Below are 24,280 nucleotides of genomic sequence, written 5' to 3'. Positions count from 1 at the left end.
TTTATTGAAATTTTATTGAAAGAAATTCTTGTTTATTACGTTTTTCCTGCAGAAAAGAAAAGTTATTTTATAATAGGCATAAAAACTTTTTTACATTACATCCAAATTTACTTAATATAAATACATATCTTTTATGATAAGCTATTTGTAAACATATAGTAATTTTTATAAAATAATATCACAACAAATTTTATTTTATTGATTTTATAAATATTCTATTTTATTATTATTATACATTCATATAAATATATTTATAGTACAAAAATAAAATATTTTATACACGATTAAAAGTAAAAGTTAAAAAATATTATTGAATTTTTATCTTATGTAAAATATAAATTAAACAACTGTATTCTAAATTATTATGATAAATTAGAAATTTTCATTGTAATAAGCCTTTCCGATTTCGAAAAACTGTATAATCATTATTACTTGCACCTATTTCGAAACACTTATCGTTACCATGATACGTATTTAAACCTCTTACTCTTGACATCATCTATACATATTAGGAGAGATAAAGATATTGTGAGAGACACTTTAAATTATCCATCGGCTACCAAATAGGCATCAAACATTAAAGTGACTTTCCATTCAACCTCAGATATACAGAATTGTCAGCATCTAGTTTAGTACTTTAGTTATTATAATAGCGAAAATTGCCATAATTTTATTCAACCAATGTAGATATGTTCAATATATCTGTAAGTATGAAATTCTTAATTTAGTAAAATAAATATTCTTTTTCAAATTTTTTACAAAATAAATTTTTTTTATAATTTACAACATATTTTAAAATTATAATACAAATTATATATTACAATATAATTGCTTAATTATACTATAAATATATAACATCGGCAATTCTAAATATATAATTAAATAGTGGATCAATGATTAATTATACAATCGCAAATAATGTATTAAATAAATACGGAATATTTGTAAATATATATTAATTACAAAACATAAATCCTACGTTTCTTTGTATACACTTCATTTTTGTTTTTAGCTGTGCTTTACTAATTACAATTATCAAAAATACATTTATTAATAATGTTTTTTTAATTTTTTTATTGTAATCAAATAATTTTTACTATAATACATTTCATAATAATATAATGATAAATACTTCTAATTAATATTATTTATATATTCAAATTCAACAATATTTCAATTTTCTATGCTATATATGATTAAAACTATTTTATAAAAAGTTAGATTATTTGAAATTAAGTATAAATTTTTTCTTTAATTCAGTATATTTTCTTTCATTGCCTCAATTTGGATCATTATTAGTATAGATAATGAAATACAAAGAATGTTATGTGAATATTATAAATTTTAAGAAATTATATTGCCAAATAATAAATGAATTATATTAATAATTTACACTAATAATTTAATAATAGTACATTAATCATTTGAATAATATAATACTTTTTAAATAGAAAAAGAATATATATATTGAAATATTATGTATCCATATTAAATTTAATTTTAAATACATAACTAATAAAGTTTATACAAATCTCTTAACCAGTATTATTGGATATGTGAATGATGACCTTTAACTTTTAGTTGATGATTATAATAACGGATATATTTAAAATTAAAAACTTATAACGTAGTTGAATATTATCTACAAGAAACTTTGACATCGGTTCTTTGAAAATGATACGGCGTAAACATATAATAAATATTGAAGTTTTCACTTCGGCAGATTATTGACAGGTCAAAATGTATTATGAGACTGAATACCTTTTTATGTATTTTAAATTGAATTAGACATATATTGGTAAGATATTGATATCTAAAATTACTTGTAACTATATTTAAACATTTACAACTTCGATTATAAGAATCATAACCAATGATAGAGAATTAATATTTTTTATCATTTATGTAAAATATATTTTGAAATTTATATTTAGAAACATTTTTTTTCTATTTGTTAAATAGAAAAAAAATTACTAATAATCAATAAATTATTCCATATCAAACATAATTTATTAGTTAAAGAAAGATGAATGAAAAATTATTTCTAAAAATGTTAACAATTTAATTATGTATTAAATTATAAAAATACTGTTTTTTATTATAATTATAAAATATTGTATACAAAATTATATAAAGTATAAAAATAAAAATATTTCTTTTATCCTATACTTTGAAAAGACCCTAAATTTTTTATATACAATTTTTCTTATGCATTCATTTTCACTTTCGAAGTTAATTTTTAATAAAGATTTTGCAATAGTTAACTAAAGAGCATGGATGTGATTGACTGATTATTTTCTATCGATCATTTTTTTTTCACGTATAAAATTTTGTTATTAGTTGATATATTAAAATATCAAAAGACATAATAATTAAAATGTATGTATCGATTACTATGTACTGTACGTATAAAAAATTTCTATCAGCGAAAATTATTCAAATTTAATCTATTATATATATGCGCGTGTGCGCGCGCGTGTATATATATATATATATATATATATATATATTTATATGTATATATACATATATTAATAAATATAAAAGAAATTAATTATTATTAAAAAATTACAGTGAAATTATTAAGAAGGAACCTGAAATATAAAAAAATCTTAAAAGACAAACCATAATATGACAATGAAAGGACAAATATTTGATTCTAATTGCTTAACGCTAACACGATATGTTTTGGCAGAACAGCGAAAAGCGCCAAATGCCACAGGTGATCTCACACAATTACTAAATAGCATTCAAACAGCTGTGAAAGCGGTTAGTTCAGCCGTAAGAAAAGCTGGTATTGCCAATATGTAAGTTATATTAATTTTTATTTTTATCTTTATTCTTTTCATTTTTTCATTAATATAAATTTTGAGAAATATTATCATCAGAAATATTATCAAATTTAAAAACTTCATTTAAATCGCCATAAATTTGCTAAATAAAGTAATTAGAATTATAGTAAATATTAGAATATGAATATATTCAATTAATAAATTTATTAATTTAAATTATTTCGATAAAAAATTTTAATTTATATAATTTAAAACATAATTTACTAAATGATTCATTATCATAATTTCTAATATAATAACACATTGAATTTCTATATTATATAATTTCGATAGCTTAAAAATTCTCATAATACCATTGATACCATTGATAATACCATTGATTTATTATTCAAACTTTACAAATTGAGAATAAACTGTTTAATAATTCTATTTGTATCTATTATAATAAATTTTAACAGAATTCCATAAATGTATACAAGAAATCAATTAATTAGAAACAAATTAATCAGAAGATACATGAAATTTATAAAAATGTTTTAATTTTATTTCTTTCTAAATATTTTATTAAAATGTATTCTTATAGAGAAATTCTTATTGTAAATAAATTAGTCAATATTGGCGATCAATTGGCTTTGATCTGCGATGACCCTTGAAACTATGTGGATAGATTTTATACAAAAAATACAAGAGAATAAATAATTTACATGAAAATATTTTATGCTATGCATAAAAAAATAAGATTATATGTGAATGTTTATAAAAACTATATTAGAGAAATTTATTTCTATGTTCCGTATATTATATATGTGATGTGTTATCAGAACCAAATGTCGCGTATAATGAAAGAAATAAATATTAATAAAATAAATAACTAATTAATAACAATATATATATATATATATATATATATATAAATTTATATAACATTTATTTAAATAATAACAAAATTCATTAATATTAAGAATTTCTTTAAAAAGATGTTAATTAATAATGCAAATTGTAGTTTCAAGGTAGCTCTAAGGTAACTATGAATGTATAACTCCTTTTACAAAGTGTTCAAATAATTTAGATAAAAGTAGAATGGGTAAAAGATAACAATTTAACATGATTATAATTTAAAATTTTCGCAAATTTTATGATACACTACTGAAAATCTTGTCATTCTTAAATAAGTATGTATAAAAATAGCATAAAGTATTTAACATGAAATTACAAATATTTTAGGTTTAATGTTATTATATATATATATATATATATATATATATATATATATATATATATATATATATATTTCATACAAAAATTGCATAAAAGTGTATGCATCTTTAATATAATTTTTTATAATTAATTAACACTTGGATGACAAATACTGCTTGAGTAAAATATTAAATCATAAAATTATTTTTAAATTATTCTAAAAAATATTCATAATTTATTAATCACTTTGTGATTATATATATATTCTTAAGTATATATATTTTATAGTAAAAATCTAAATAGTTTACTAATATTTTTATTATTTAATTAATAAATTTAGATTTCTGTTGTGAAGTAACTATGAAAAAAAATATAATTTAGTAAATATTCAAATATTTAAAAATAATACTATCAAAATAATAAATGTATTTTTTATTTAAAAACTCGACATTTAATGAAACTTAATAGGTACGGAATAACTGGTACAACAAATGTCCAAGGCGAAGAAGTCAAACAACTAGATATATTAAGTAACGAACTTTTTATTAACATGCTTACCTCTTCATTTACCACTTGTCTACTTGTTTCTGAAGAAAATCCAACAGCCATTGAGGTACAAATGCAAAACCGCGGAAAATACATTGTGTGCTTCGATCCGCTCGATGGCTCTTCAAATATTGATTGCCTTGTCTCCGTTGGTTCAATATTTGGTATTTATAAAAAAATGGATGAATCTAAACCTGTTAGCCAAGCAGATGCTCTTCAGCAAGGCAAGCATCTAGTAGCGGCTGGTTACGCATTGTATGGCTCAGCAACCATGATGGTACTGTCTATCGGTCATGGAGTTAATGGATTCACTTATGATCCAGCTATTGGAGAATTTATACTCACTGAGAAAAATATGAAAATACCTTCTAAAGGAAGAATATATAGGTGATTGTTTTACTAGTACATACGTTTGCAAAAAATTTATATAGCACATTAACAAATTTTTCCTTTATAATTAAATATATAATATAACTTTAAATTTCATAGTTACTGCGTAAAACAGTACAAAAGAGAATGGACCTTGTATGCATCAGAATAATTATAGAAGTTTGTTTTAATATACATGATCATTGTTCACAATTGATCCTACTTAGATTTGCAATGAAATATAAAAGAAATGTCGGAAATTAATAAGAACAATTTAAAAAATAAAAAGTAGGTTTATTTATTCACTTAAAAGAAATATTTAAAAGTATTCAAAATTATGTTTCAGCATTGTATAAGTACAAGATTGTATCGATAATAATATTAATATATTAATGATTTGCTTTAAATTATCTGGTTTAATATATTTGGTATATATAAATATTGACAGAAAATGCATAAAAACATTTTATTCTTTTAAAAATATTAGAATACAATACTAAGGTTGTATATACTGCCGAACATAACGTTTTAAATTAATTTTTCATTCTTTTAATTTAAATTCATTTATAGTTAATTGCTTATATTGTTTGCTTTTTCTATCGTATATGATAAACAAGTTTTTACACATTAAAATATTTTAAAAAAATAAATTGTAGTAAAGAAAAATATTCGCTAACTACTAAATACTAAACTTATATTATTTATTTTTAGCAATTTTTAGAATATCATAAATTTAAAATTGTATATAAAAAACACATTTATAAAAAACATTATAATTTAACATATATATATATATATTTATATAAACCCAGAAGATTAATATTATAACTACATATTTTTAATATTTAAATGGTTATTTACATGTATTAACATATATAATTATTTTTATTTTCGGTTATTTATTTTATTATTTATTTTAGTATAAATGAAGGAAATGAAAAATCGTGGAGTAATGCCATTAAAGAATACATTGATTTAAAAAAAAAACCATTATCTGGAAAACCATATGTAGCTCGTTATGTGGGTTCAATGGTTGCTGATGTTCATCGAACTATCAAATATGGAGGAATTTTTATGTACCCTGCTATAAAAGATAATCCTAATGGCAAAGTAATTTGAAGACTCAAAAGAATTTAGACGATAAATATGTAAAATCTAAAATATTAACGTAATTGATTAATTTTCAGCTTCGTTTACTTTATGAATGCATTCCAATGGCATATATTGTTAAAGAAGCTGGTGGTGCTGCATCTAATGGAGAGATTGACATATTAGATATTGTACCTGAAGATATTCATCAAAGATCACCTATTTTTCTGGGTTCTAGTGAAGATGTTGCAGATGTATTGAATTGCATTAAGAGGTGTAAATAAATATTTATGTAGACTATATAAGGCTTTTATCTTTTTAAAAATTGTATAACGTATGAGTAATAAATTATTTAAAGTTAATGTAATCACAGTAAAATGCAATGTTTTTCTGTATTTTCAATAGAGGTCTTAGTGTATTGATCTTGTGAATCCACTTATTATAAATAACTTTTGTTTTTCTATTTTGATTTATAACAACTATGGCGAGATATTATTTCCTAAAAACATATTTATTTTAACTAATATAGCAATATTACTTCTTATGATAATATTCAATGCTAGTTAAACTTACTATACTATCATGATAATAATAAAGTACTTGTAAAATTTTTAAGAGAAAATGTATCTAAATGAATCGAAGAAGAAATTTAAATAATTATATTTCTAAATTATTAAATTATTGTTAAATTTAATAATTTAGAAAATTAAATTTATAAATCATGTGAGTGTATGAATAATTAGTTTTCTTTTATTTATTTTATATACTTTTGCATATAAAAAATTAATCAATATATATTATTTATATAATAATAGAAATATGTAGCCTATAACACAATTCATTACGGTACTATTGAAAAACCAAAAACAAAAAACATGTTTTCGTATACTTTCGATTCTCGGCACCTTTCTTTCTTTTGATTTGTCAGTTTTATTGAGAATTGTCTATTAATAAATAAAAAATTTCTTTTTTTAGTTAGAAATGTTTACTGAATTACAATTAAATATATATTAAGTCTAAATATAAAATATAAATTTTATGTATATTAAGTCTTTATCACTTTATACTTTACCAAACTTAAATTTTACATACATGGAGTGCAATCAACACTGCTTTTTTCTATTTTGTACTTCTGATTAAATATCTTTCCGTTTTTATTCATAGTTCAAAACCGGATCATACTACATCTAAAAATACGTATTTTAACAAATAAACTATGATTAGATTGTGTAATCTTTTATGTTAAAAATAATGTCTTATTATAAAATTTTATATTCAAAACAATTTTTAAATTTATTTTCCTGTTTTCATTTCTCTTTACTTTAATTTAATTCATAATATAAATAAAATCTAATAAAACGACGAATAATAGAAATCCAGTAAAATAGAATAAAAAATAAAAACAATTTATCGCATAAATAAATATTTACTATTATTTCTTTAAATAATAGATATAATTAGTATTATTTTTTTCTTATATATAAAATTGCAATTTTATATTATGTCACCACAAGAGTAATTCTATTTTAGCTAAAATACATATATTTCCTATATCTTATATTTTATTAATACTGTAATCAATTTGAAAATAATATATTTTTTATAATAAAATTTATATTCAAATTTACTCTGATCTATATAACTCAAATATAATTTTTTAAAATTTGTTATATACAAATCTTAATCTTATCTGTATATAATTTCATCATAATTTATTAATAAATTTTATAAAAGAATTTTAAAAATTAATTAATTTTTATTTTCTGTATATTTACAATTTGAATATTTTATATTAATTGAATTATAAATTTAAAGCTTCTAGTGATTCTTTAATATGATCGTTTTTAAACTGATATATAGATACATTATGTATCAAGATACAAGAACAATTTACTTAATAAGAAATAAATTTTATATATAGCAGGATTTTTTTGGATTTATTTTAAATTAATTTGGAACTAAATGTTTGTTTGCATAACAATAAGAACATTTTTACTGAATTTTTTGTATATAAAATTTATGAAAAATAAATATTTTTTGCTTTTGTTTAAAAGACGATATTATATTATATATATATATAAAAAGAAATAAATTAAATAAATATAGTATTTCATACAATTAAATATAAATAAAATATAATAATTCAGAAATTTAAATAACATTTGAATATTTGTTTATAGAAAATTTTAATTTATTATGAAGTTACTATATACGTTTAATCAACATTCTAATGGAAATTATACATTAGTAGTAAATTTAATATTACATACACATGAAATATAAAAATAACAATCCATAATTTACATTATCTAACGAGAATAATTTTCATTTATTATATTTTCAAAATTATAAAATGAAGATAACATTCAATTATGTATAACGCATTATTTAGTTCTTATTTCCATTTTAAATACATTTGATCTAATAAATTATAGATAATAATTTTATATGGTTTAGGATGTTAAATAATAATAACCAATTTCGTAATTATTATATTAAATGTTTATTTTTTTAATACAATTTTTATTTCTAAAAAGTGTTTTATAATCTAATTTTTATTAATTTATCACTATATAATATTTCATTAAATCAAACATATAGTTAATACTAATTTAATAAGAATTTTATTAATACACATTAATTCTATATTAAACTTTTTATGAATGGAACACCATTTATTAATTATAACTTATTTATAATAAATATATCATATTTTATAGTTTACTCGATCATGATCATTATTAAAGTTATTTTAAAAAGAAATTTGTATAATATTATAAAAAAATTTGAAGGGAAATTTTTACTTTACTTAAAAAAAGTTAGTTTAATTATTGATTTTCCATCACTATCTGTTTTGAAAATTTATATTATTTTTTGCAATAGAATGATTTGCTACATATATAATATCGAAATCAGAAAATACTTTTAACATTTAAATGTTTTTTTTTAATATTATAAGTATTTTAATTATCCAGATGATTATTAAAAGTTAAATTTTATTTCTTATAAAAAAAAATTAATTTTTATTGTATTTATGCTAATATTTTTTATCCTTAATTATTGTTATATCAATATATATCATATCATAATATTTAATTAAAATAAATTAAAATTATTTAGAATGATATCGGGCATCACTAGTTTCTATGATTATATTATTTTAATTTAATATCACATTTTTATCAAGATTAGTGTAAAATTTGTATTACATATGGAAAATAATTGTAATAATGTTTAAAGACTTATTTATAATGTTTAACTTTATACAAAGTATTTTAATATTTTAATAAAAATTGAAATGGTGAACATTCAATTTTTAATGTAAACAAAATATAAATAAACCAATATTAATAAAAACTTGAGAAAATTTAAAAACATAATATGAAATTTATAGGATTATATGAAAATAAAATAATAAACGAATCTTATATTATTATTATTATTATTTATCTATTGATTATTACTTTTTTAATGTTTTTACATTTTTGATTATATTTAAAATTATTTTTATATAAATTTGAGGTTGTATGTATTAGTAGCAATAACAAATTTTCAACATGGAACAATGAATTTGATTTATAATTTTTAATACTATAAATAAGTTTAATTCACATAAAATATTGTTTAGTTTACACTGTAGTTATTAAGATTAATGTTAAATAATTAATAATTATTTTCATTTCCAATTAAATTAGACATAATTTAACTCTTGCACATTTAATTAATATATTACCGAAATTAGTTTGTGTTTATTAATAGAATTAAAACATACAATTTATTTTTATTAATCTTTTAGCGGGAATAAATTAAGGTATATAAAACTTGCAATAATTAATTTAAGATTTGTTATCTTCATTAATCATTAATATTAATTTTAGAGTTAATATCAGAATTGTTCAAAAATATTACTATTACTTTTCAAAAGATTAAAATTTAACCAAAAATAACATAATCTGAAATTTATATAAATATTTAAATACTTTATATAAATTTGTAACAATTACATTATACTTACTGTAGATATTTCACTCTATATATTAAAATCAATTTGAATAAATGAATTAATTTTGTTAATGATCCAAAATTCGTAAATTTCCTGAAACTATTTTATTTTCTAAAATTGTGCCTGATGGCAAATCTATTCTTTCCCCTTGATTAGCAATAATAATTACAGTTCCTTTCAAAGTAACATTTCTACCAAATGTGACATCACCAGAGACAGTCAAATGATCTAATTCCAAAATATCAGGAATTGTTGGAAATCTAGTTAAAAACTGTTTGACCTACATAAACATTTTAGATAAACTTTAATTTATTCCAATAATGCATTTTTCAGTTTTTGTTAAAAAAATATGTAGCTATAAAAAATTACCTTTGAAAAATGATTATCACCAAGTTTAACTAATGGTGTTGTCGGAAACATTCGGTTAGGAGACATATTTAAGGAGCCGTTACGTAATATATACAAATTACTCATTACAAGTAATAAATCCGACGTTTTCTTTACTGGTAAAAATCTACTACGTGAAACATGAATACCTAAGATAAATAATTGCGATTAATATTTCATTATGTTATCTAAAATTATCAGTTAAATACTTTCATAATATTAAGTTTCTAGAGTAACAATATAAAATTAACGTGAAAAATAATATTTTAATATTTTATGTATTAATATAAATTAAATACTATAATTTCTGATTTAAAAATTATTTTCATAAAATTGAATACAATTGTAAAATATTAAAATAAAAATTAACTAATAGAAATAATAACAAATAATTGAAATATTAGAAAACAAATTTCAAAAGTGAATTAATGCTTATTAATAAATGTGAAGAAAAGCACATTGAAATTTTTTTTTACAATGATATCAAAAATAAAAACATTACAAGAATATCTATCTGAGACCACATAGAATTTAATAGTTCATTTTACTTTCTACAAACGATTTTAAATTCATTAAAATAATTTGTAGAAAGTATGTTAAACCCTTTGCATTCAAAATAAAATTTATTTTAAAAAGATAAATGCTATCTTTTGTTTATGTTATGTTATGTTATGTCTTTTGTTATAATAGTAATACAAATATTCAATTATATAATACGAAAAACTAAAAATAATGAAAATAAAAAAAATCTCATACTGTATAATTATATACAAACCACAACTTCCATTAAATGTTTTCATGGCAGCTCCTACTGCAGTTTCAAGTTGTATTACATTTAATCCATTTTCAAAAGTTTTATTATTAACTATTATATCCAAATCAAGTGCATCTTGTCTTAAAACTCTATGAATACCTTCAATTAAAATTTATTTTACTTTTTAAAACGTTTTTCACATCTGTCTCAAGTATATAATACAAATAATTAATTATTTAATAAATTTATCAAAACTTAAATTTCATAACTTTTCAATTCTAATTAAATAAAAACAAAATTCGACATACAACTATACAAACAATTTATATATTTTTATTTTAATTGCCAATAAAAAGTTATGAAAATATAAAAACATTAAAAGATAAATATAAATTTATAAATTCCACTTAATATTAATTTAATAAATTAAAAAAACAATAATAAACAATACATTAATTTATTTAGCAATGTTAAGATCTTATTATATTTTACACTTTTTTTTCGTTTTGTTTTTTTCTTCTTTGTAGTTTGAATCATCTTACTTAACAATAAATATCTAAATTATTTATTGAGTTAAACATTTAACATAAATATTATATTTTCCGATAAATATTATTCAAAATTAAAATTAGCAAGTAATATTACAAAAATGATTGCTAATAAAATAAATTTAAAGTGTTCATATTAAATTCTCTTACCATCAAGTTTTATCCATAAATTATTTGTATTAAAATATTTAAATGTTTTAACGGATTTGAAGTCTTCAAAATGTTCTTTAGGAACTTGGGCAATTTCAAGCAATCTAAGCTTGTTTTCATATTGGATAAGTGTGCCACCCTACAAATTATATCAACATTCATTTTTCAATTTTCTTAATCTCCAAACCTAAGACTAAAGCGCTTTATTATATATACGGATGAAATAACATCATAATTTGTAAATAATATTTTATACTTTAACATCTGCTCTTGTTTTATCTGTAACTTCCATGAGAAACTCAATTTCTGCAGTTTTATATGGTCCTAATAATAATTTAAGGATTCTTAAGTCAACAGTGGCTCCTAAATTATCAATATTAGATATAAAACAGTACTGACGTCCCTAAGAAATTATAAAAGGTATTTAAACATACATAAATTGTAGTTTTTAAATTAAAAATTAAAAATACAATTACTCGACTTAAAAACAATTTCAATAAACCAGAATTACGAAAACTCTCATAAAAATCTCCGTGACCTGGCGGATACCATCTATATAAAAATGAAAATTATTTGTTGTTAAAAACTTTCTAAATGAAATTATTAAAATGTAAAATAAATATTCAATAGACAAATATGATTTCTCAGTGTATTTAAATGATTAACAGATTTGGCTGAATTTAATTTAATACCAATTTAAATTTTACATTATTTAAAATTTTATATAAATTAAAAGCCTTAGTTGTAATTCAAATTTAATTGATTTATCTGAATGTATAGAAATCGGTTTAAACATAAATATTTACATTTAAAAATTTTGAAATAACTTAACATAATCGATAATAATAAACATTAATATTATTATTACTTTTCAAAATATTATCATAGGCTACAAATTAGTCGAATTCATTTTAATTAAAAAATGAAAAATGTTATAAAATACTCACGCCTCCATATCATCGTTTATTCTACTATGCTTTGCAATTGGTAGTAGGGATTCTTTATTTATGCGAGGATAACAACTTTGATTAAATGTATGAATCTCAATATCAATTCCTTTATATTTTCTGATAATTTTTTGAGTATCGTCATCAGTATTGAATGAATTCATTAAAACTAGAGGAACATTTGAACCATACGTTTTGTTTAAATTCTGAAATTCATAGTTTATTCATATTAACTTACAAAAAATTCTAACTTTTCTAATATAATATATTCAATATATTATCATAAATTTTGAATAATCCTAAATATCCTTTCAATTGTTTCATTTTTAAATTATGATTCTAAATAAAAATTTGTTTATTAAAACGCATTTATATTTAAACTATATTTATATTATAATTATGTAATTATGTAATTTTGCACTATGTTAAGAAACAAAGAATTATTTATTTTAATTTTACTGATTTATTACCATTTAAAGTTATTCAATTTACATTAATTTAATTTATAACACATACTTATTTTAAAATCTAATTATTTGAATTTTAAAGATTAATGAATACTCAGAAAAACTTATGAAAACTTTACGATTTGTAGTAGTTCTATGCATTGAATGAAAACAAAATTATTCACAGTCAATACATTATTTAAATATTATTAAATATATTAGTCTTTATAATATATAAAATAATAATTTAATTATTGGTAACATTATTAAATATTTTATATTATTTCTATGAAAAATTATATAAAATAAATTATATAAAATATGAGTATGTTACTTCAGTTTTATAAATAATTTCAAATGAAAAATCATTGTATTTTTCGAAACCATTGATAATTTTATTTTATTGCATTAAAGTGGCGTGTTAACATGATTTTCTCCTACAAAATAAAATCAGTGTTATCAAACTAAAATGATAAGAAAATCACTGCTGGAATTATTATATATAGCAAAGTGATAAGCGGTAACACTGATATACTGATATAGTTAAGTGATCCAAAGCAACCTCTTCAGCTCCGATATCCATTTAAATAAACATAACGGAAACATAATTTAAAAAAAATTAAAATTAATTTCAAATTTTAAATGTATTTATGTTGCTTTAGATTTTTAAATTATATAATTATAGAATTTAAATCGTAAAATAAATATGTATAGTATATTATATGTATTTATATTATAGTATATTTATGATATTATATTCGATGTATAATAACAATGTTCTATAATGATATTCAAGGGAATATATTTAAAAATCTTCGGTTTATTTGTATGTTGATTAAATAATATAAAGTATTACCTCCAACTGCTGTACTGTTAAATCTAAAAATGTAAGGCCATTACGAACAGTTATGACAGATTTTGGTCCATGGCAGCCCATACTTGTCCCAAGACCACCATTTAATTTTATGACAACTAATCTACTCAATAAATATTTTATCTCTTCTGATTCTGTAGGATCTGGAAGATCATTATAATCTTTAATCTAGAATTAAACAAATAAATATTCAAATACAGGATTAAATTAAACACTTTATTTTTATTATGTATTTTACCATTTAATTTACGCTCGTATTCAAAACTACAACAAATTAAAATTATATTTTTAATGTATCCATATTTTTAAATATTCTGTTTTTAAGAAATGTTTTTAATTTTTCACCTACTATTATGGTTTAACTGTCTCAAGAATGCATATTAAATATATATTATATACACGATGATTAGTTTTAGATCGTTTAATATTTCCATTCTTATATAATGACTTTGAGAATCTGAATATTTTTCAATACGATAAATAATTATTAAGAATTTCAATTATTGAGCAGGTTTATTTGTCGTTATGTTTCAACATTCCAGTGTACAAATTGTTAATTAATCTCGAAGAATTTCGTCTTCATTTTATACAATTCGTCAACAATATAGAGATCGTTTAGAATATATTATAAATGATCATTTATACGATGTTAAATCCTATTTAATAACCAATTAATAATTACATTAATTATCAGAACTCGACAACTATAAAATTAAGCTTCAAATTAAAATTCCTTTTTTTCTATTTACTTTAACATAATTAACACATTTTTTTAATTATTTATGTAACTAGCATTCTAAAAAACATTACGTGATTAAGAATTTATTAAATAATATTTTATCCAGAACTTACATTTTATTTAATAAATAATAATAAAGGAAAATTGATATTTAAATTTGTAATTTATTATATTTATTAAATATTTTTAAATGTTAGTATTTTATATCACAATGTTATATTGCAAATATATTGCAAATTGTATTGTATTATACATATTTTCTATTGCAAATTAATTCAACGATTTATATATCGAATATTTTATAATATTTCACGTATGCTTTGAAATTATTTTTGAAGGTACGGAAAATTTATACATTCCTGTTAGATACTTTTAAAGTATTATTAAATAAATAATAATCAATACTTTATTCTACAAATAATGTAAATGTTTTCAATTTAATTTAAAAATTAGAAACAAAATAATATGAAAAAATCATAATTTCCGTATATAATATATCCAACAATAAAAGTTTATAATAATAATAAAAAAATAAAACTTACTGCGTCATTCGGCAATTTTTGAATTTTATCCCAATCTAATGAAGATCCACCTTCCTCGAGAAAACGTTCAAAAAGTTTTTTAAATCCATCTTGTTGTTTTTCAATAGTTTGTTTTTGATCCTCTGGAGTTGTAGATAAGATATTGCCAAGTTCGGTTTGAAGATCAGCCAATGCATCACGCTTAGTTCTTTCTTTAAAAGCTTGTGTATCTGACGGGCTGCGCTGATGACTTCGTATCTGAAATAGTGAAAATATTTCATATTCGATCGTATATAATCAATAAAATTTTTGTACCTTTCTAGCAAGAAAATAATTTTTTTCTGCTAAAAATATAAGAATACAGACAATACACTATAGTTATAAATAAAATATTTATAAGAATTTTGATTTTTATAAATTTATTATTAATGAATTGTTGTTTGTTTAAAGTATTTGAGAATATTTTTTAATTCAACAAATAATAATAATATTAATACATTTTTAACTAAAAATACTGTTTATACTATATTTGAATATACCTATTTTTGGTATACTTATGTACATTACGTTTATTACGAATAGATAAAAGACAGGAACTGATTCATAAGTTACTTTGTTATAATGCGAGAATACTTTTATAAAATCGAACTCCTTTTTAATAAGAAATATAATAATACATAAATATGTGTTTCTTTATTTGTTGGCAAAATTAATTTTATACAAATTAAATAAAAATGACTATTACCGAAAAAAAACATAATTTTACTCATTTGATAGTATACTAATTTAAATATTCACTAAAATCTATTTATTTAATTTATTTAATTAAAAACTATTCAAATAATTTTTTAATCTAGATGTACGTTATACATACTTATTACGTAGGTAATATGCATTAAAAATGTGAATGTTTTAAATGCAATTAGAAATTATTCTAGCAGACAAAAAAATTCAAGTTACACTATTTCTATACTTTTACAAAATTATCCGTGTATTTTATAATATATTTTAACTGCAAAGAAATCAAATTTCGTGACATATAAAGGACAGATATACTTAACAATGAAAACAATACCAGAATTATAGAATGTAACAAGTGGTTAGCTTAAACGAAAATAGCAAGAAATACTTAGAGTAATATAGAAAAGCGTTTAATTATATCAGATTTCAAATACTATTATATCTGCATATTGTTGCTTTAATAACATGTAATTAAAGCAGCAAAATTGAAGAATAAAGCTTTTGAAATACTGAAATCCTCTAGTATATAATACGAAGTTAAGACCTGCAGTAAAAATGAAACAAATATTCAATAGATACTATGTTCCACATTCAAATATCTTTCATATAATCAAATAATCTCTATTCTAAGTTCTTCGTGTCTAATATGTTCTTAAGGTAGAAAAAAGTTAGAACTTATGACGATTATACAACAATTAACTACTTAAAGCACGTCTATTTAACACAAGCATTAAAACGAGCAAATATATTCATATATATGTAGGTGCCCTATTGCCGGAAAATAAAATATTTTCAATTGAAGTAAAGTATTAATTTTCACAAAACTAAATGCTTAGTGATGCATAAATTATTAATCGATACATAATTTCCTCGATCGAAATATTAATTTATACGATTTTTTTTTCAATAATTAAACAAAATATTATATATAAACAGTTTTAAATATAATTATATAAGAATTTAATTAACCAAGTCAAAAGATTGTTCGACAATAAATAAAAAAGGTACTTCGATTGTGTTTAATTTGTTAATAATAATTACATTTTATATAAAAATATTATTCAATTAAATGCAAGGATAACTAAGGATAGTATAATTTTATACTTTTTTTATATAGTATATTTATTTTAAAACGTTATATATGCTTTATTATAAAATAGCAAAGTATTAAGATAATTATAAAATAAAGCTACTTTATTTTACAGGAATTCGTACGACCGATCTATTATTATAAAATTGTATTTAATTATTTTCAAACTTGGAAAACAATCTGAACATTAAAAATATTATATTATAAAACGTAAATATTATTTATTATTTATCATATAGCCTTATGTAAATTTTTATATTGCACATATATAATGTTTCAAATATTTTCTGATTTTATTTAAGTATGTTAATTTTAATTTTTTCAAAGTATGCTATAAAATTAAAAATTATAAAAATAAAATATTAACCATAAATGTAATAAGAGTAAAACTGCGTCATTTATTTAAGTTATATAATAACAATTTAAAAATTTATTTTTGATAAAAATCATATAATATTCTAAAAGACAGTTATTTTATTCTGTAAAAAGTTAAAATTATTACATAAATATATCCATTAATTATTGTATACTAAATTTCAGAATTATATTGTTCCAAATATGTTATAAATTAATTGTAAAAATTTTATGTATATTTAAATGTTCTATTTTATAGAAAAATATAGTTAAATTCAAAACTATATAACTTTATTATTATATTCATTAAAATACAAAGAAAATGAATAATAAATAAATAAATTTTTAAATTAGTAAATTAAAAAATAATAGTTCTAACAAATTAAAAAATGTTAATCACATTAGCAGCGTAAAATAAAAAAAAATTCAAATATATAGTAGTACTAACAATATTTAGCTAAAAAAATTAAAAAATATAATTTATATTTCTATTGCATTGCAATGAAAAAGTATAAATTATTAATATAAATATTATTATAAATTTCCTTCAAATTTTATATTTATAACAATTCTTTCTTCATTTTTAATCAAATTAATACATCTAGTAAAATTGTTTCGTATCTGTAATGACGTAATAACAGATAAATTTTACACATTGTGTATAACACTTTGGAAAGTTTGCATGCATTATTAAAGTAAAAACGTACTTTTTCAAGTAATTAAATGTAATAAAGTAGGCTTTTTATTTATTATTTTGAATTTTCTTAGTTTATTTATTCTTAAATTTAAAATAAAGTTTTATTAATAATTTCCAAATTTATTAATTATTAATCAAATCCAAACCAATATTTTATTAAATGTTCAAAGATACATATTTTATAAAATGTTTTTAATTAATCATAAATTATCTAACATAATATATTAATTATTAATTATAATACATTAATTATAAGTTTAATATTATTGGTTGAAATGAAAATTACTAAAATTTTGTGCAGTTAGAAATGACTGGACGTTAATTTACGCGCAATAAATTACACAAATATCACATACATCCATCCATATTACGTTTGCAATAGATCAAATCTGATACTCACGTAAATGTTATTTAGCAAGTATTCCATTGTGTTAGTAGACTTCCAAGGTCACTGAGTTTTGAAAGCACTTGATAATGTAATGGCACTCAACGCATAAAAATAAATCCTTGAATAAGAAACGTTACTATGCCCTTTGCGCATACGAAATATAAAAATTAAAACTTAATCAGTATGACACTCTACAAGTGACTAATCCTAATCTCAGACCAACCACCGTAGAGCGCACGTGGCTTTACACGGCGACTGCTCTTTAGAAAGCGTGAGAGCAAAAGAGGAGATGAGCCACGACGCCGTGTGTGAACGATAAGTAAACGACAGAGAGGAGGAGAGAGAGATGAGAAATTAAAACAAGCTTTATTTCAACGTCCAATCCCACAAGCCGCAATCGACGAAAGAGAATGGAAAAGGATGAGTTGTATATTGCTAATAGCTCGGCGACAATCTAATAAAAATTTACTTTGGGCCTTGTATTCTTCATTTTTAGATTTGACTTGATTCAACAACTTTTCTCTTTCTGTATAAAACAACATTTTACATTACAAAGATAAAAACTTTCCATCGCTATATTGTATTATATTTATTATAAGTTAGTTTCTAGGGAATATGACAAGATACAAAAAAATATTCAATCAGAATAAGAAAATGAATTCATTAAATTTTTCTACTAAAATATGTTTTTAAAAGTCTAGCATTTCATACGTCATTTCGAAAACTTATATGTTCATATTACATATGTCTATATTGTTTTATAATATGTTTCCTACATAATGTAATGTGTCATTGATTATCAATGCATACAAAATGACCGTCATATATCTTTTCGTCTGTCATAAAAATCTTATAATAATATAAACGATATGACAGTCAATTTCAGATCGTGACCTGAATAACACCCGCCTTTAATCACTATATTTTAAAATTAAATTTCATAAAAAACGATATTCATTCGTTGACCACCTTAAATTAATTAAAATGTACTTTAATAATTAAAATTATTCGATAATTAAATTCTTGGTCGTGAATGTTGACTGAATCCAAACAAACGTCAACCAGTATTATCATAAATACAAGAGGTCAATTGAATGTATTTCAATTTAAATATACATTAATTTTTAATAATATTTGCAATTGCTATTTAAATACATATTAATAATTTTTATATTGATATAAATAGATATAATGTCATATTATATATAATTAAATATCGATTATAATATTAATAAATATTAAACATATTATTAATTATTTTATAATATGGTGTAGATTATTAAAAATCTACATTTCATCGAAAAAAAAATTTGTTTTGTTCTCAACTGGATATTTAAATAACTAATAATTATTGTATCAGTCACTAGTATTATCAATAACTAGTATCCCAATTATAGTTATCTAATAGGAATGTAAAACTAGTTTAGTTAAATATTGAATCTTCTTATTAATACATATGCTATCACATATTTTTTTATATTTATTATTTATTTTAATTCATCTTGTTTTTAAATAAACAAATAATTTTTATGTGTGAAAAGTATTTAACATAATTTTTATGAGAATATTCGAAATGTAAGTATTAAATATATAAGAAAGATATAAAATTACACTGCAAATATGTCTAGCAACTATAAAATACAAGTATGTAAACATGCCAACGTACTTTTAATCTAAATTAATTTTATTTAAAGTTCAACAATATTATAAATGATTTTAAAGTACATATTTATATAAAGTTAAAATAAAAATTTATAAGTAGATGAAAGAAATTTATTAACACAAAATTTTCAAGTAAGATATATATAATATAATATTTTTTAAAGAAATTCACCTTGTTATGATTTATCTTTCTTCTACATCTTGATAAGGGTTTTAGTATACAAGAAAGGATTTTATGTATTCGGTCTCGAAGCAATAAATTATTCATCAGATTTGAATCTAAATTTTAATCTAGAATCGGCTATAAATCATCATTATTATATTATATATTGATTACAAACATTATTTGATTTGTTTATACCCACAAGCTTAATATAATTCCTAAAATTGTAATTTTCTGCTGAAATTGTTCGCTTTTTATTCTGTAATTCTAAGCTTTAATATGTTCAAGTTTTTTATTAAATTGTCTAAGTTATTCCTTTAGACTTTATATGTATTCTTCTGTTCTTAGCATGTTTTTAATAATTCGATTTATTGTAATATGCATTTAGTCATTGTAATATAAATTATATTCTTATTCTTATTTTGATGATATTAAGATTGTAAAAAAATTAAATTAATTATACAAATTAGTTCTTAATTATATAGTTATTTAATTATTACTTTAATTTAATTTATTATATTTATTATCTTAATTATACTACTGATATACTATTATTTTTAATATTTTTATAATCAATTTTATGTTTATATTTTATATATGATAGTGTTTTTGTTGTAAATGAATACTGAGATCAAGATTTTTCTAGCTAAAACTTTTTACTTTAAAATCAGAATGGCCTGTTAAAACTAAAGAAATGTAAGCAAAAGTTTGAGAGTATCTGTAGTTCTTATTTTCTTATGAGTATTGTAATAAAAATGTAAAACACAATTATTAATATTTTTTTAATGTTTCTTCTTATTTTTGAAACAGCAATTTTTTCAACTGAAAATTAGTTTTAAATGTCAGTTACGATATTATAATAATAAATAATAATAATCAATTTTTATAAAATTAATATTTGTAATAAATCAGTATAAGATAGGTATTATATTGTTATTCACATAATTTAGTATTTACGTAGTTTGATTAGTAAACTTATCTCTATCAATTATTATTATAATGAATTAAGCGCATTAAATTCGTTAGTGCTATTCTTTATATTCATTAATTAGTCTTAATCTATATTTGGTGTAGGACTAATATTAATATGTTTATGGCATTATTATGGCAATTGATATATATATTAATACATTTTTATAAAGTTAATAAATTTAATTATTATTCTAATGTTATTTAATATACTAATTCAAACGAACATACTTTTAAAGACAATTTTCTCAAGATTTTCATTTATTTATAAAATAATTATATATATATATTGTAATATATTTAATTTAAGTCAAACAATGCGTATATAAATTTATTTAGTAAATTTTTATTTTTTCAGGCGTTCAAGTTTAATAATGCCAATATTAATAGTATTTTCAAATATATACGAATGAATATTTAACCCACTAAACTATATTTAGACTTTAATTTTATCCATCAAATATGTTATCAATTCAAAAAATAAATTATACAAATTAATTAGTACTTTACAAACACTAATTATTATAATAAATAATATTAATTAAAAAAAAAATTTTAACAACAAATTAGAATTACAAATGCACGATTTTCATTCGAAAAAGGTCTTGTCTTATTCAAAGAAAAATCTAACAAGACTGTACTCAAGATCTCGTGCATCAATGAGTATCAGAAGGTTGTACTACAAATTAGAATGTTGTTTGCTTTAGTAAAAACTCCCATATTATGTATGTCGCAACTTTTATGTTTGGAAACATGCTTAAGAATACAAGTATTTTTAATATATGTTACAAATACGACCAGCGTATTAATATTAGTACAGTATTTTGTGTGACCTGTTCCCCTTAAACAATAAATAAAGTTTTTAAGCTATAACCATTATTACCGGTATTCAATTGAATAACGAAACTACGCTAAACTTTCGACATAAACAATATTTATCAAATGAAGTTTTCATCATTTTTCAATTGATTATTAATGGATTAATAATGGATTCCTATTTGGATGCGATTAACGTTTTTTGATGTCTCAATCTGCACCTAATTCTGTTTTCATTTTCTAAAGCATATATCCAACTATCATATATCCAACTAGCATTATCTTTTAAAAGTATAGTAAAATAATGCTGTGGATAAAAATGCCAAACATTTGGTAAATGTTCTGATTAAAACTAATAGATTAATTTAACTAGAACGTACTCATCGACTTGGTTTTTGATTATCTACCAAATATACTTAAATCGTTTTCAATTATTTTATATTTGATCACTACACATGTATGACTTCTATTCGTCTGGTATGTACACTCAGTATAGACGAACTATTAAAATTTATATAACTTATAATCACGATTTTTAGTGCTTGATCAACCTTCGGCTCAAAAATTATATAAGCATCAATTGTATCAACAGTTTAAGAACATTGTTTCATGTGATATTTAATTAATTGAAATTTAATGTATTAATAAATTTTTCAATTAAATCTATAACTACATTTAACGTAAATAGAAATTACATATTATTTGTAGATTTAAAAATACCTTATTAGTATTTTTCTTGACAACTACTATTGGAAATTCATAAAATGCCTAGACATTCTAATTAAACATCAACATCAATCCAAAAACATTTCTTTATAATCTACATTTTCCTTGTTACTGTGCAAAAATCAATATCCTTTCAAACCTTATACAATAATACTTTTATAGGAATTATTTCGATTTTTTTTGACGATTTTAATCTGATAACATAAAATATACACAATACCTTTCACTAAAATCATTCTCCATAAGGCTACTTATTTTAACACTTTGCTTTATTAATAAAACAATTATAATAGGTACATGCAATTTTATTTTAACAGTTCTTTGTGCTTCATATAAGAAATACACAACCAAATATTTTTTGGACAGTTATATTTTACAGAGTTAAATATCTTCTCTGCAATTAATATGATAATAGATATTTAAATAAATATGAGCTAGAATTATACAAACAACTTCTTTTAATTAATAAATTTATAAAAATACTTTGACAAATTTGATTATATTATAAAATAAAATATTTACACTCTAATAATTAAATCTATTTTAAATACAGATTGCAAAATTTTTAATCATAATTACATATGATATTAAAATTTAAATAATATTCTATAATATAAATTTTATAATTGATATATTGAGTAGTATATTTTTAATGATTAAAATTTTATTTTCCTTATTGTAAATAAATATTCAGATTATTATAATTCATACTTAAATTTTTTCATATTGTAGTAAATTTAATAAAATTATTAAATATAAATATATTTATTAAACAAATTATTTAAATACAGGATATAAATCTGAATGTATATATATATGTATAAATTGACAAAGAAAATATTGGTAAAGTTTATATTTTTATCTCTCTTACTATGAGTAAATAACTATATTTTTTTTATTTTTTATTTTTCGCTCAATCTAAAAATATAATAACAAACATAAACAAGATCATAAATTTGCTTTTACTTTTTAAACATATTAAATCATAGTGAAATCTAAATAAGGCATAAAGTTATATAAAAAAATTATTAGCACAGTATAATGAGATAATATTAAAAAGTTAGCATAATACGAATATTCTAATTAATAACAATATGCTTACCTTTCCATCGATGGTACCGAACATTTCAACGATGAATAAACTTAAGATGCTCACAATCCAAAAGTGTATTAAGATTTCAATTGGAGATTCCACTTCGAATTATTAAATTCTCGTATTGCACATTATTATCTTACAACAAATGAAAGAGCAACAATAAAGCTAACCAAAGAATCAGTAAAAATTATAAAAAAAATTTTCCATCTTTAAGAA

The 24,280-nt window shown here is 20.1% G+C and overlaps 2 protein-coding genes across 3 annotated transcripts; one reads left to right on the top strand and one right to left on the bottom strand.

The window, feature by feature from the left end:
* Window positions 1-421: 421 nt before the first annotated feature.
* Window positions 422-6,293, top strand: fbp (fructose-1,6-bisphosphatase). Its single transcript, XM_011507152.1, has 5 exons — window positions 422-704; window positions 2,575-2,807; window positions 4,458-4,922; window positions 5,825-6,014; window positions 6,092-6,293. Exons 2-5 carry the CDS (start codon window positions 2,632-2,634, stop codon window positions 6,275-6,277), a joined length of 1,017 nt encoding a protein of 338 aa, XP_011505454.1. The 5' UTR covers window positions 422-704; window positions 2,575-2,631; the 3' UTR covers window positions 6,278-6,293.
* Window positions 6,294-10,051: 3,758 nt separating this feature from the next.
* On the bottom strand, window positions 10,052-24,270 carry UGP (UDP-glucose pyrophosphorylase). Of its 2 annotated transcripts, none has more exons than XM_011507151.1 (10): window positions 24,071-24,270; window positions 15,384-15,620; window positions 14,085-14,270; window positions 12,783-12,988; window positions 12,312-12,387; window positions 12,092-12,238; window positions 11,836-11,974; window positions 11,159-11,296; window positions 10,366-10,532; window positions 10,052-10,276 (listed from the first exon to the last, which is right to left on the bottom strand). In XM_011507151.1, exons 1-10 carry the CDS (start codon window positions 24,092-24,094, stop codon window positions 10,064-10,066), a joined length of 1,533 nt encoding a protein of 510 aa, XP_011505453.1. In that variant the 5' UTR covers window positions 24,095-24,270; the 3' UTR covers window positions 10,052-10,063. The 2 variants fall into 2 exon arrangements, with proteins under 2 accessions (XP_011505453.1, XP_011505452.1); XM_011507150.1 differs by lacking the exon at window positions 24,071-24,270 and adding an exon at window positions 18,645-19,078.
* Window positions 24,271-24,280: the final 10 nt, after the last annotated feature.

Source organism: Ceratosolen solmsi, unplaced genomic scaffold (genome assembly GCF_000503995.2).
Source record: "Ceratosolen solmsi marchali unplaced genomic scaffold, CerSol_1.0 scaffold6, whole genome shotgun sequence".
In the NCBI taxonomy this organism is placed as follows: domain Eukaryota; kingdom Metazoa; phylum Arthropoda; class Insecta; order Hymenoptera; family Agaonidae; genus Ceratosolen; species Ceratosolen solmsi.
Note: the sequence above shows the minus strand (reverse complement) of the source record. Positions and strands in the feature narration are given on the sequence as shown.

What these genes read in the sequence shown, in the direction of transcription:
- UGP (XM_011507150.1), bottom strand. Translation starts at nt 18,671, where the DNA reads ATGGAATACTTGCTAAATAACATTTAC. An exon ending in TAACAGTACAGCAGTTGGAG is followed by an intron (nt 12,989 to 14,084) that starts GTAATACTTTAT and finishes TATGAATTTCAG; the next exon opens with AATTTAAACAAAACGTATGG. An exon ending in TTTATGGATAAAACTTGATG is followed by an intron (nt 11,297 to 11,835) that starts GTAAGAGAATTT and finishes TTTTAATTGAAG; the next exon opens with GTATTCATAGAGTTTTAAGA.
- fbp (XM_011507152.1), top strand. Translation starts at nt 2,632, where the DNA reads ATGACAATGAAAGGACAAATATTTGATTCTAATTGCTTAACGCTAACA. An exon ending in AAAGCTGGTATTGCCAATAT is followed by an intron (nt 2,808 to 4,457) that starts GTAAGTTATATT and finishes GAAACTTAATAG; the next exon opens with GTACGGAATAACTGGTACAA. An exon ending in TCTAAAGGAAGAATATATAG is followed by an intron (nt 4,923 to 5,824) that starts GTGATTGTTTTA and finishes TATTTATTTTAG; the next exon opens with TATAAATGAAGGAAATGAAA.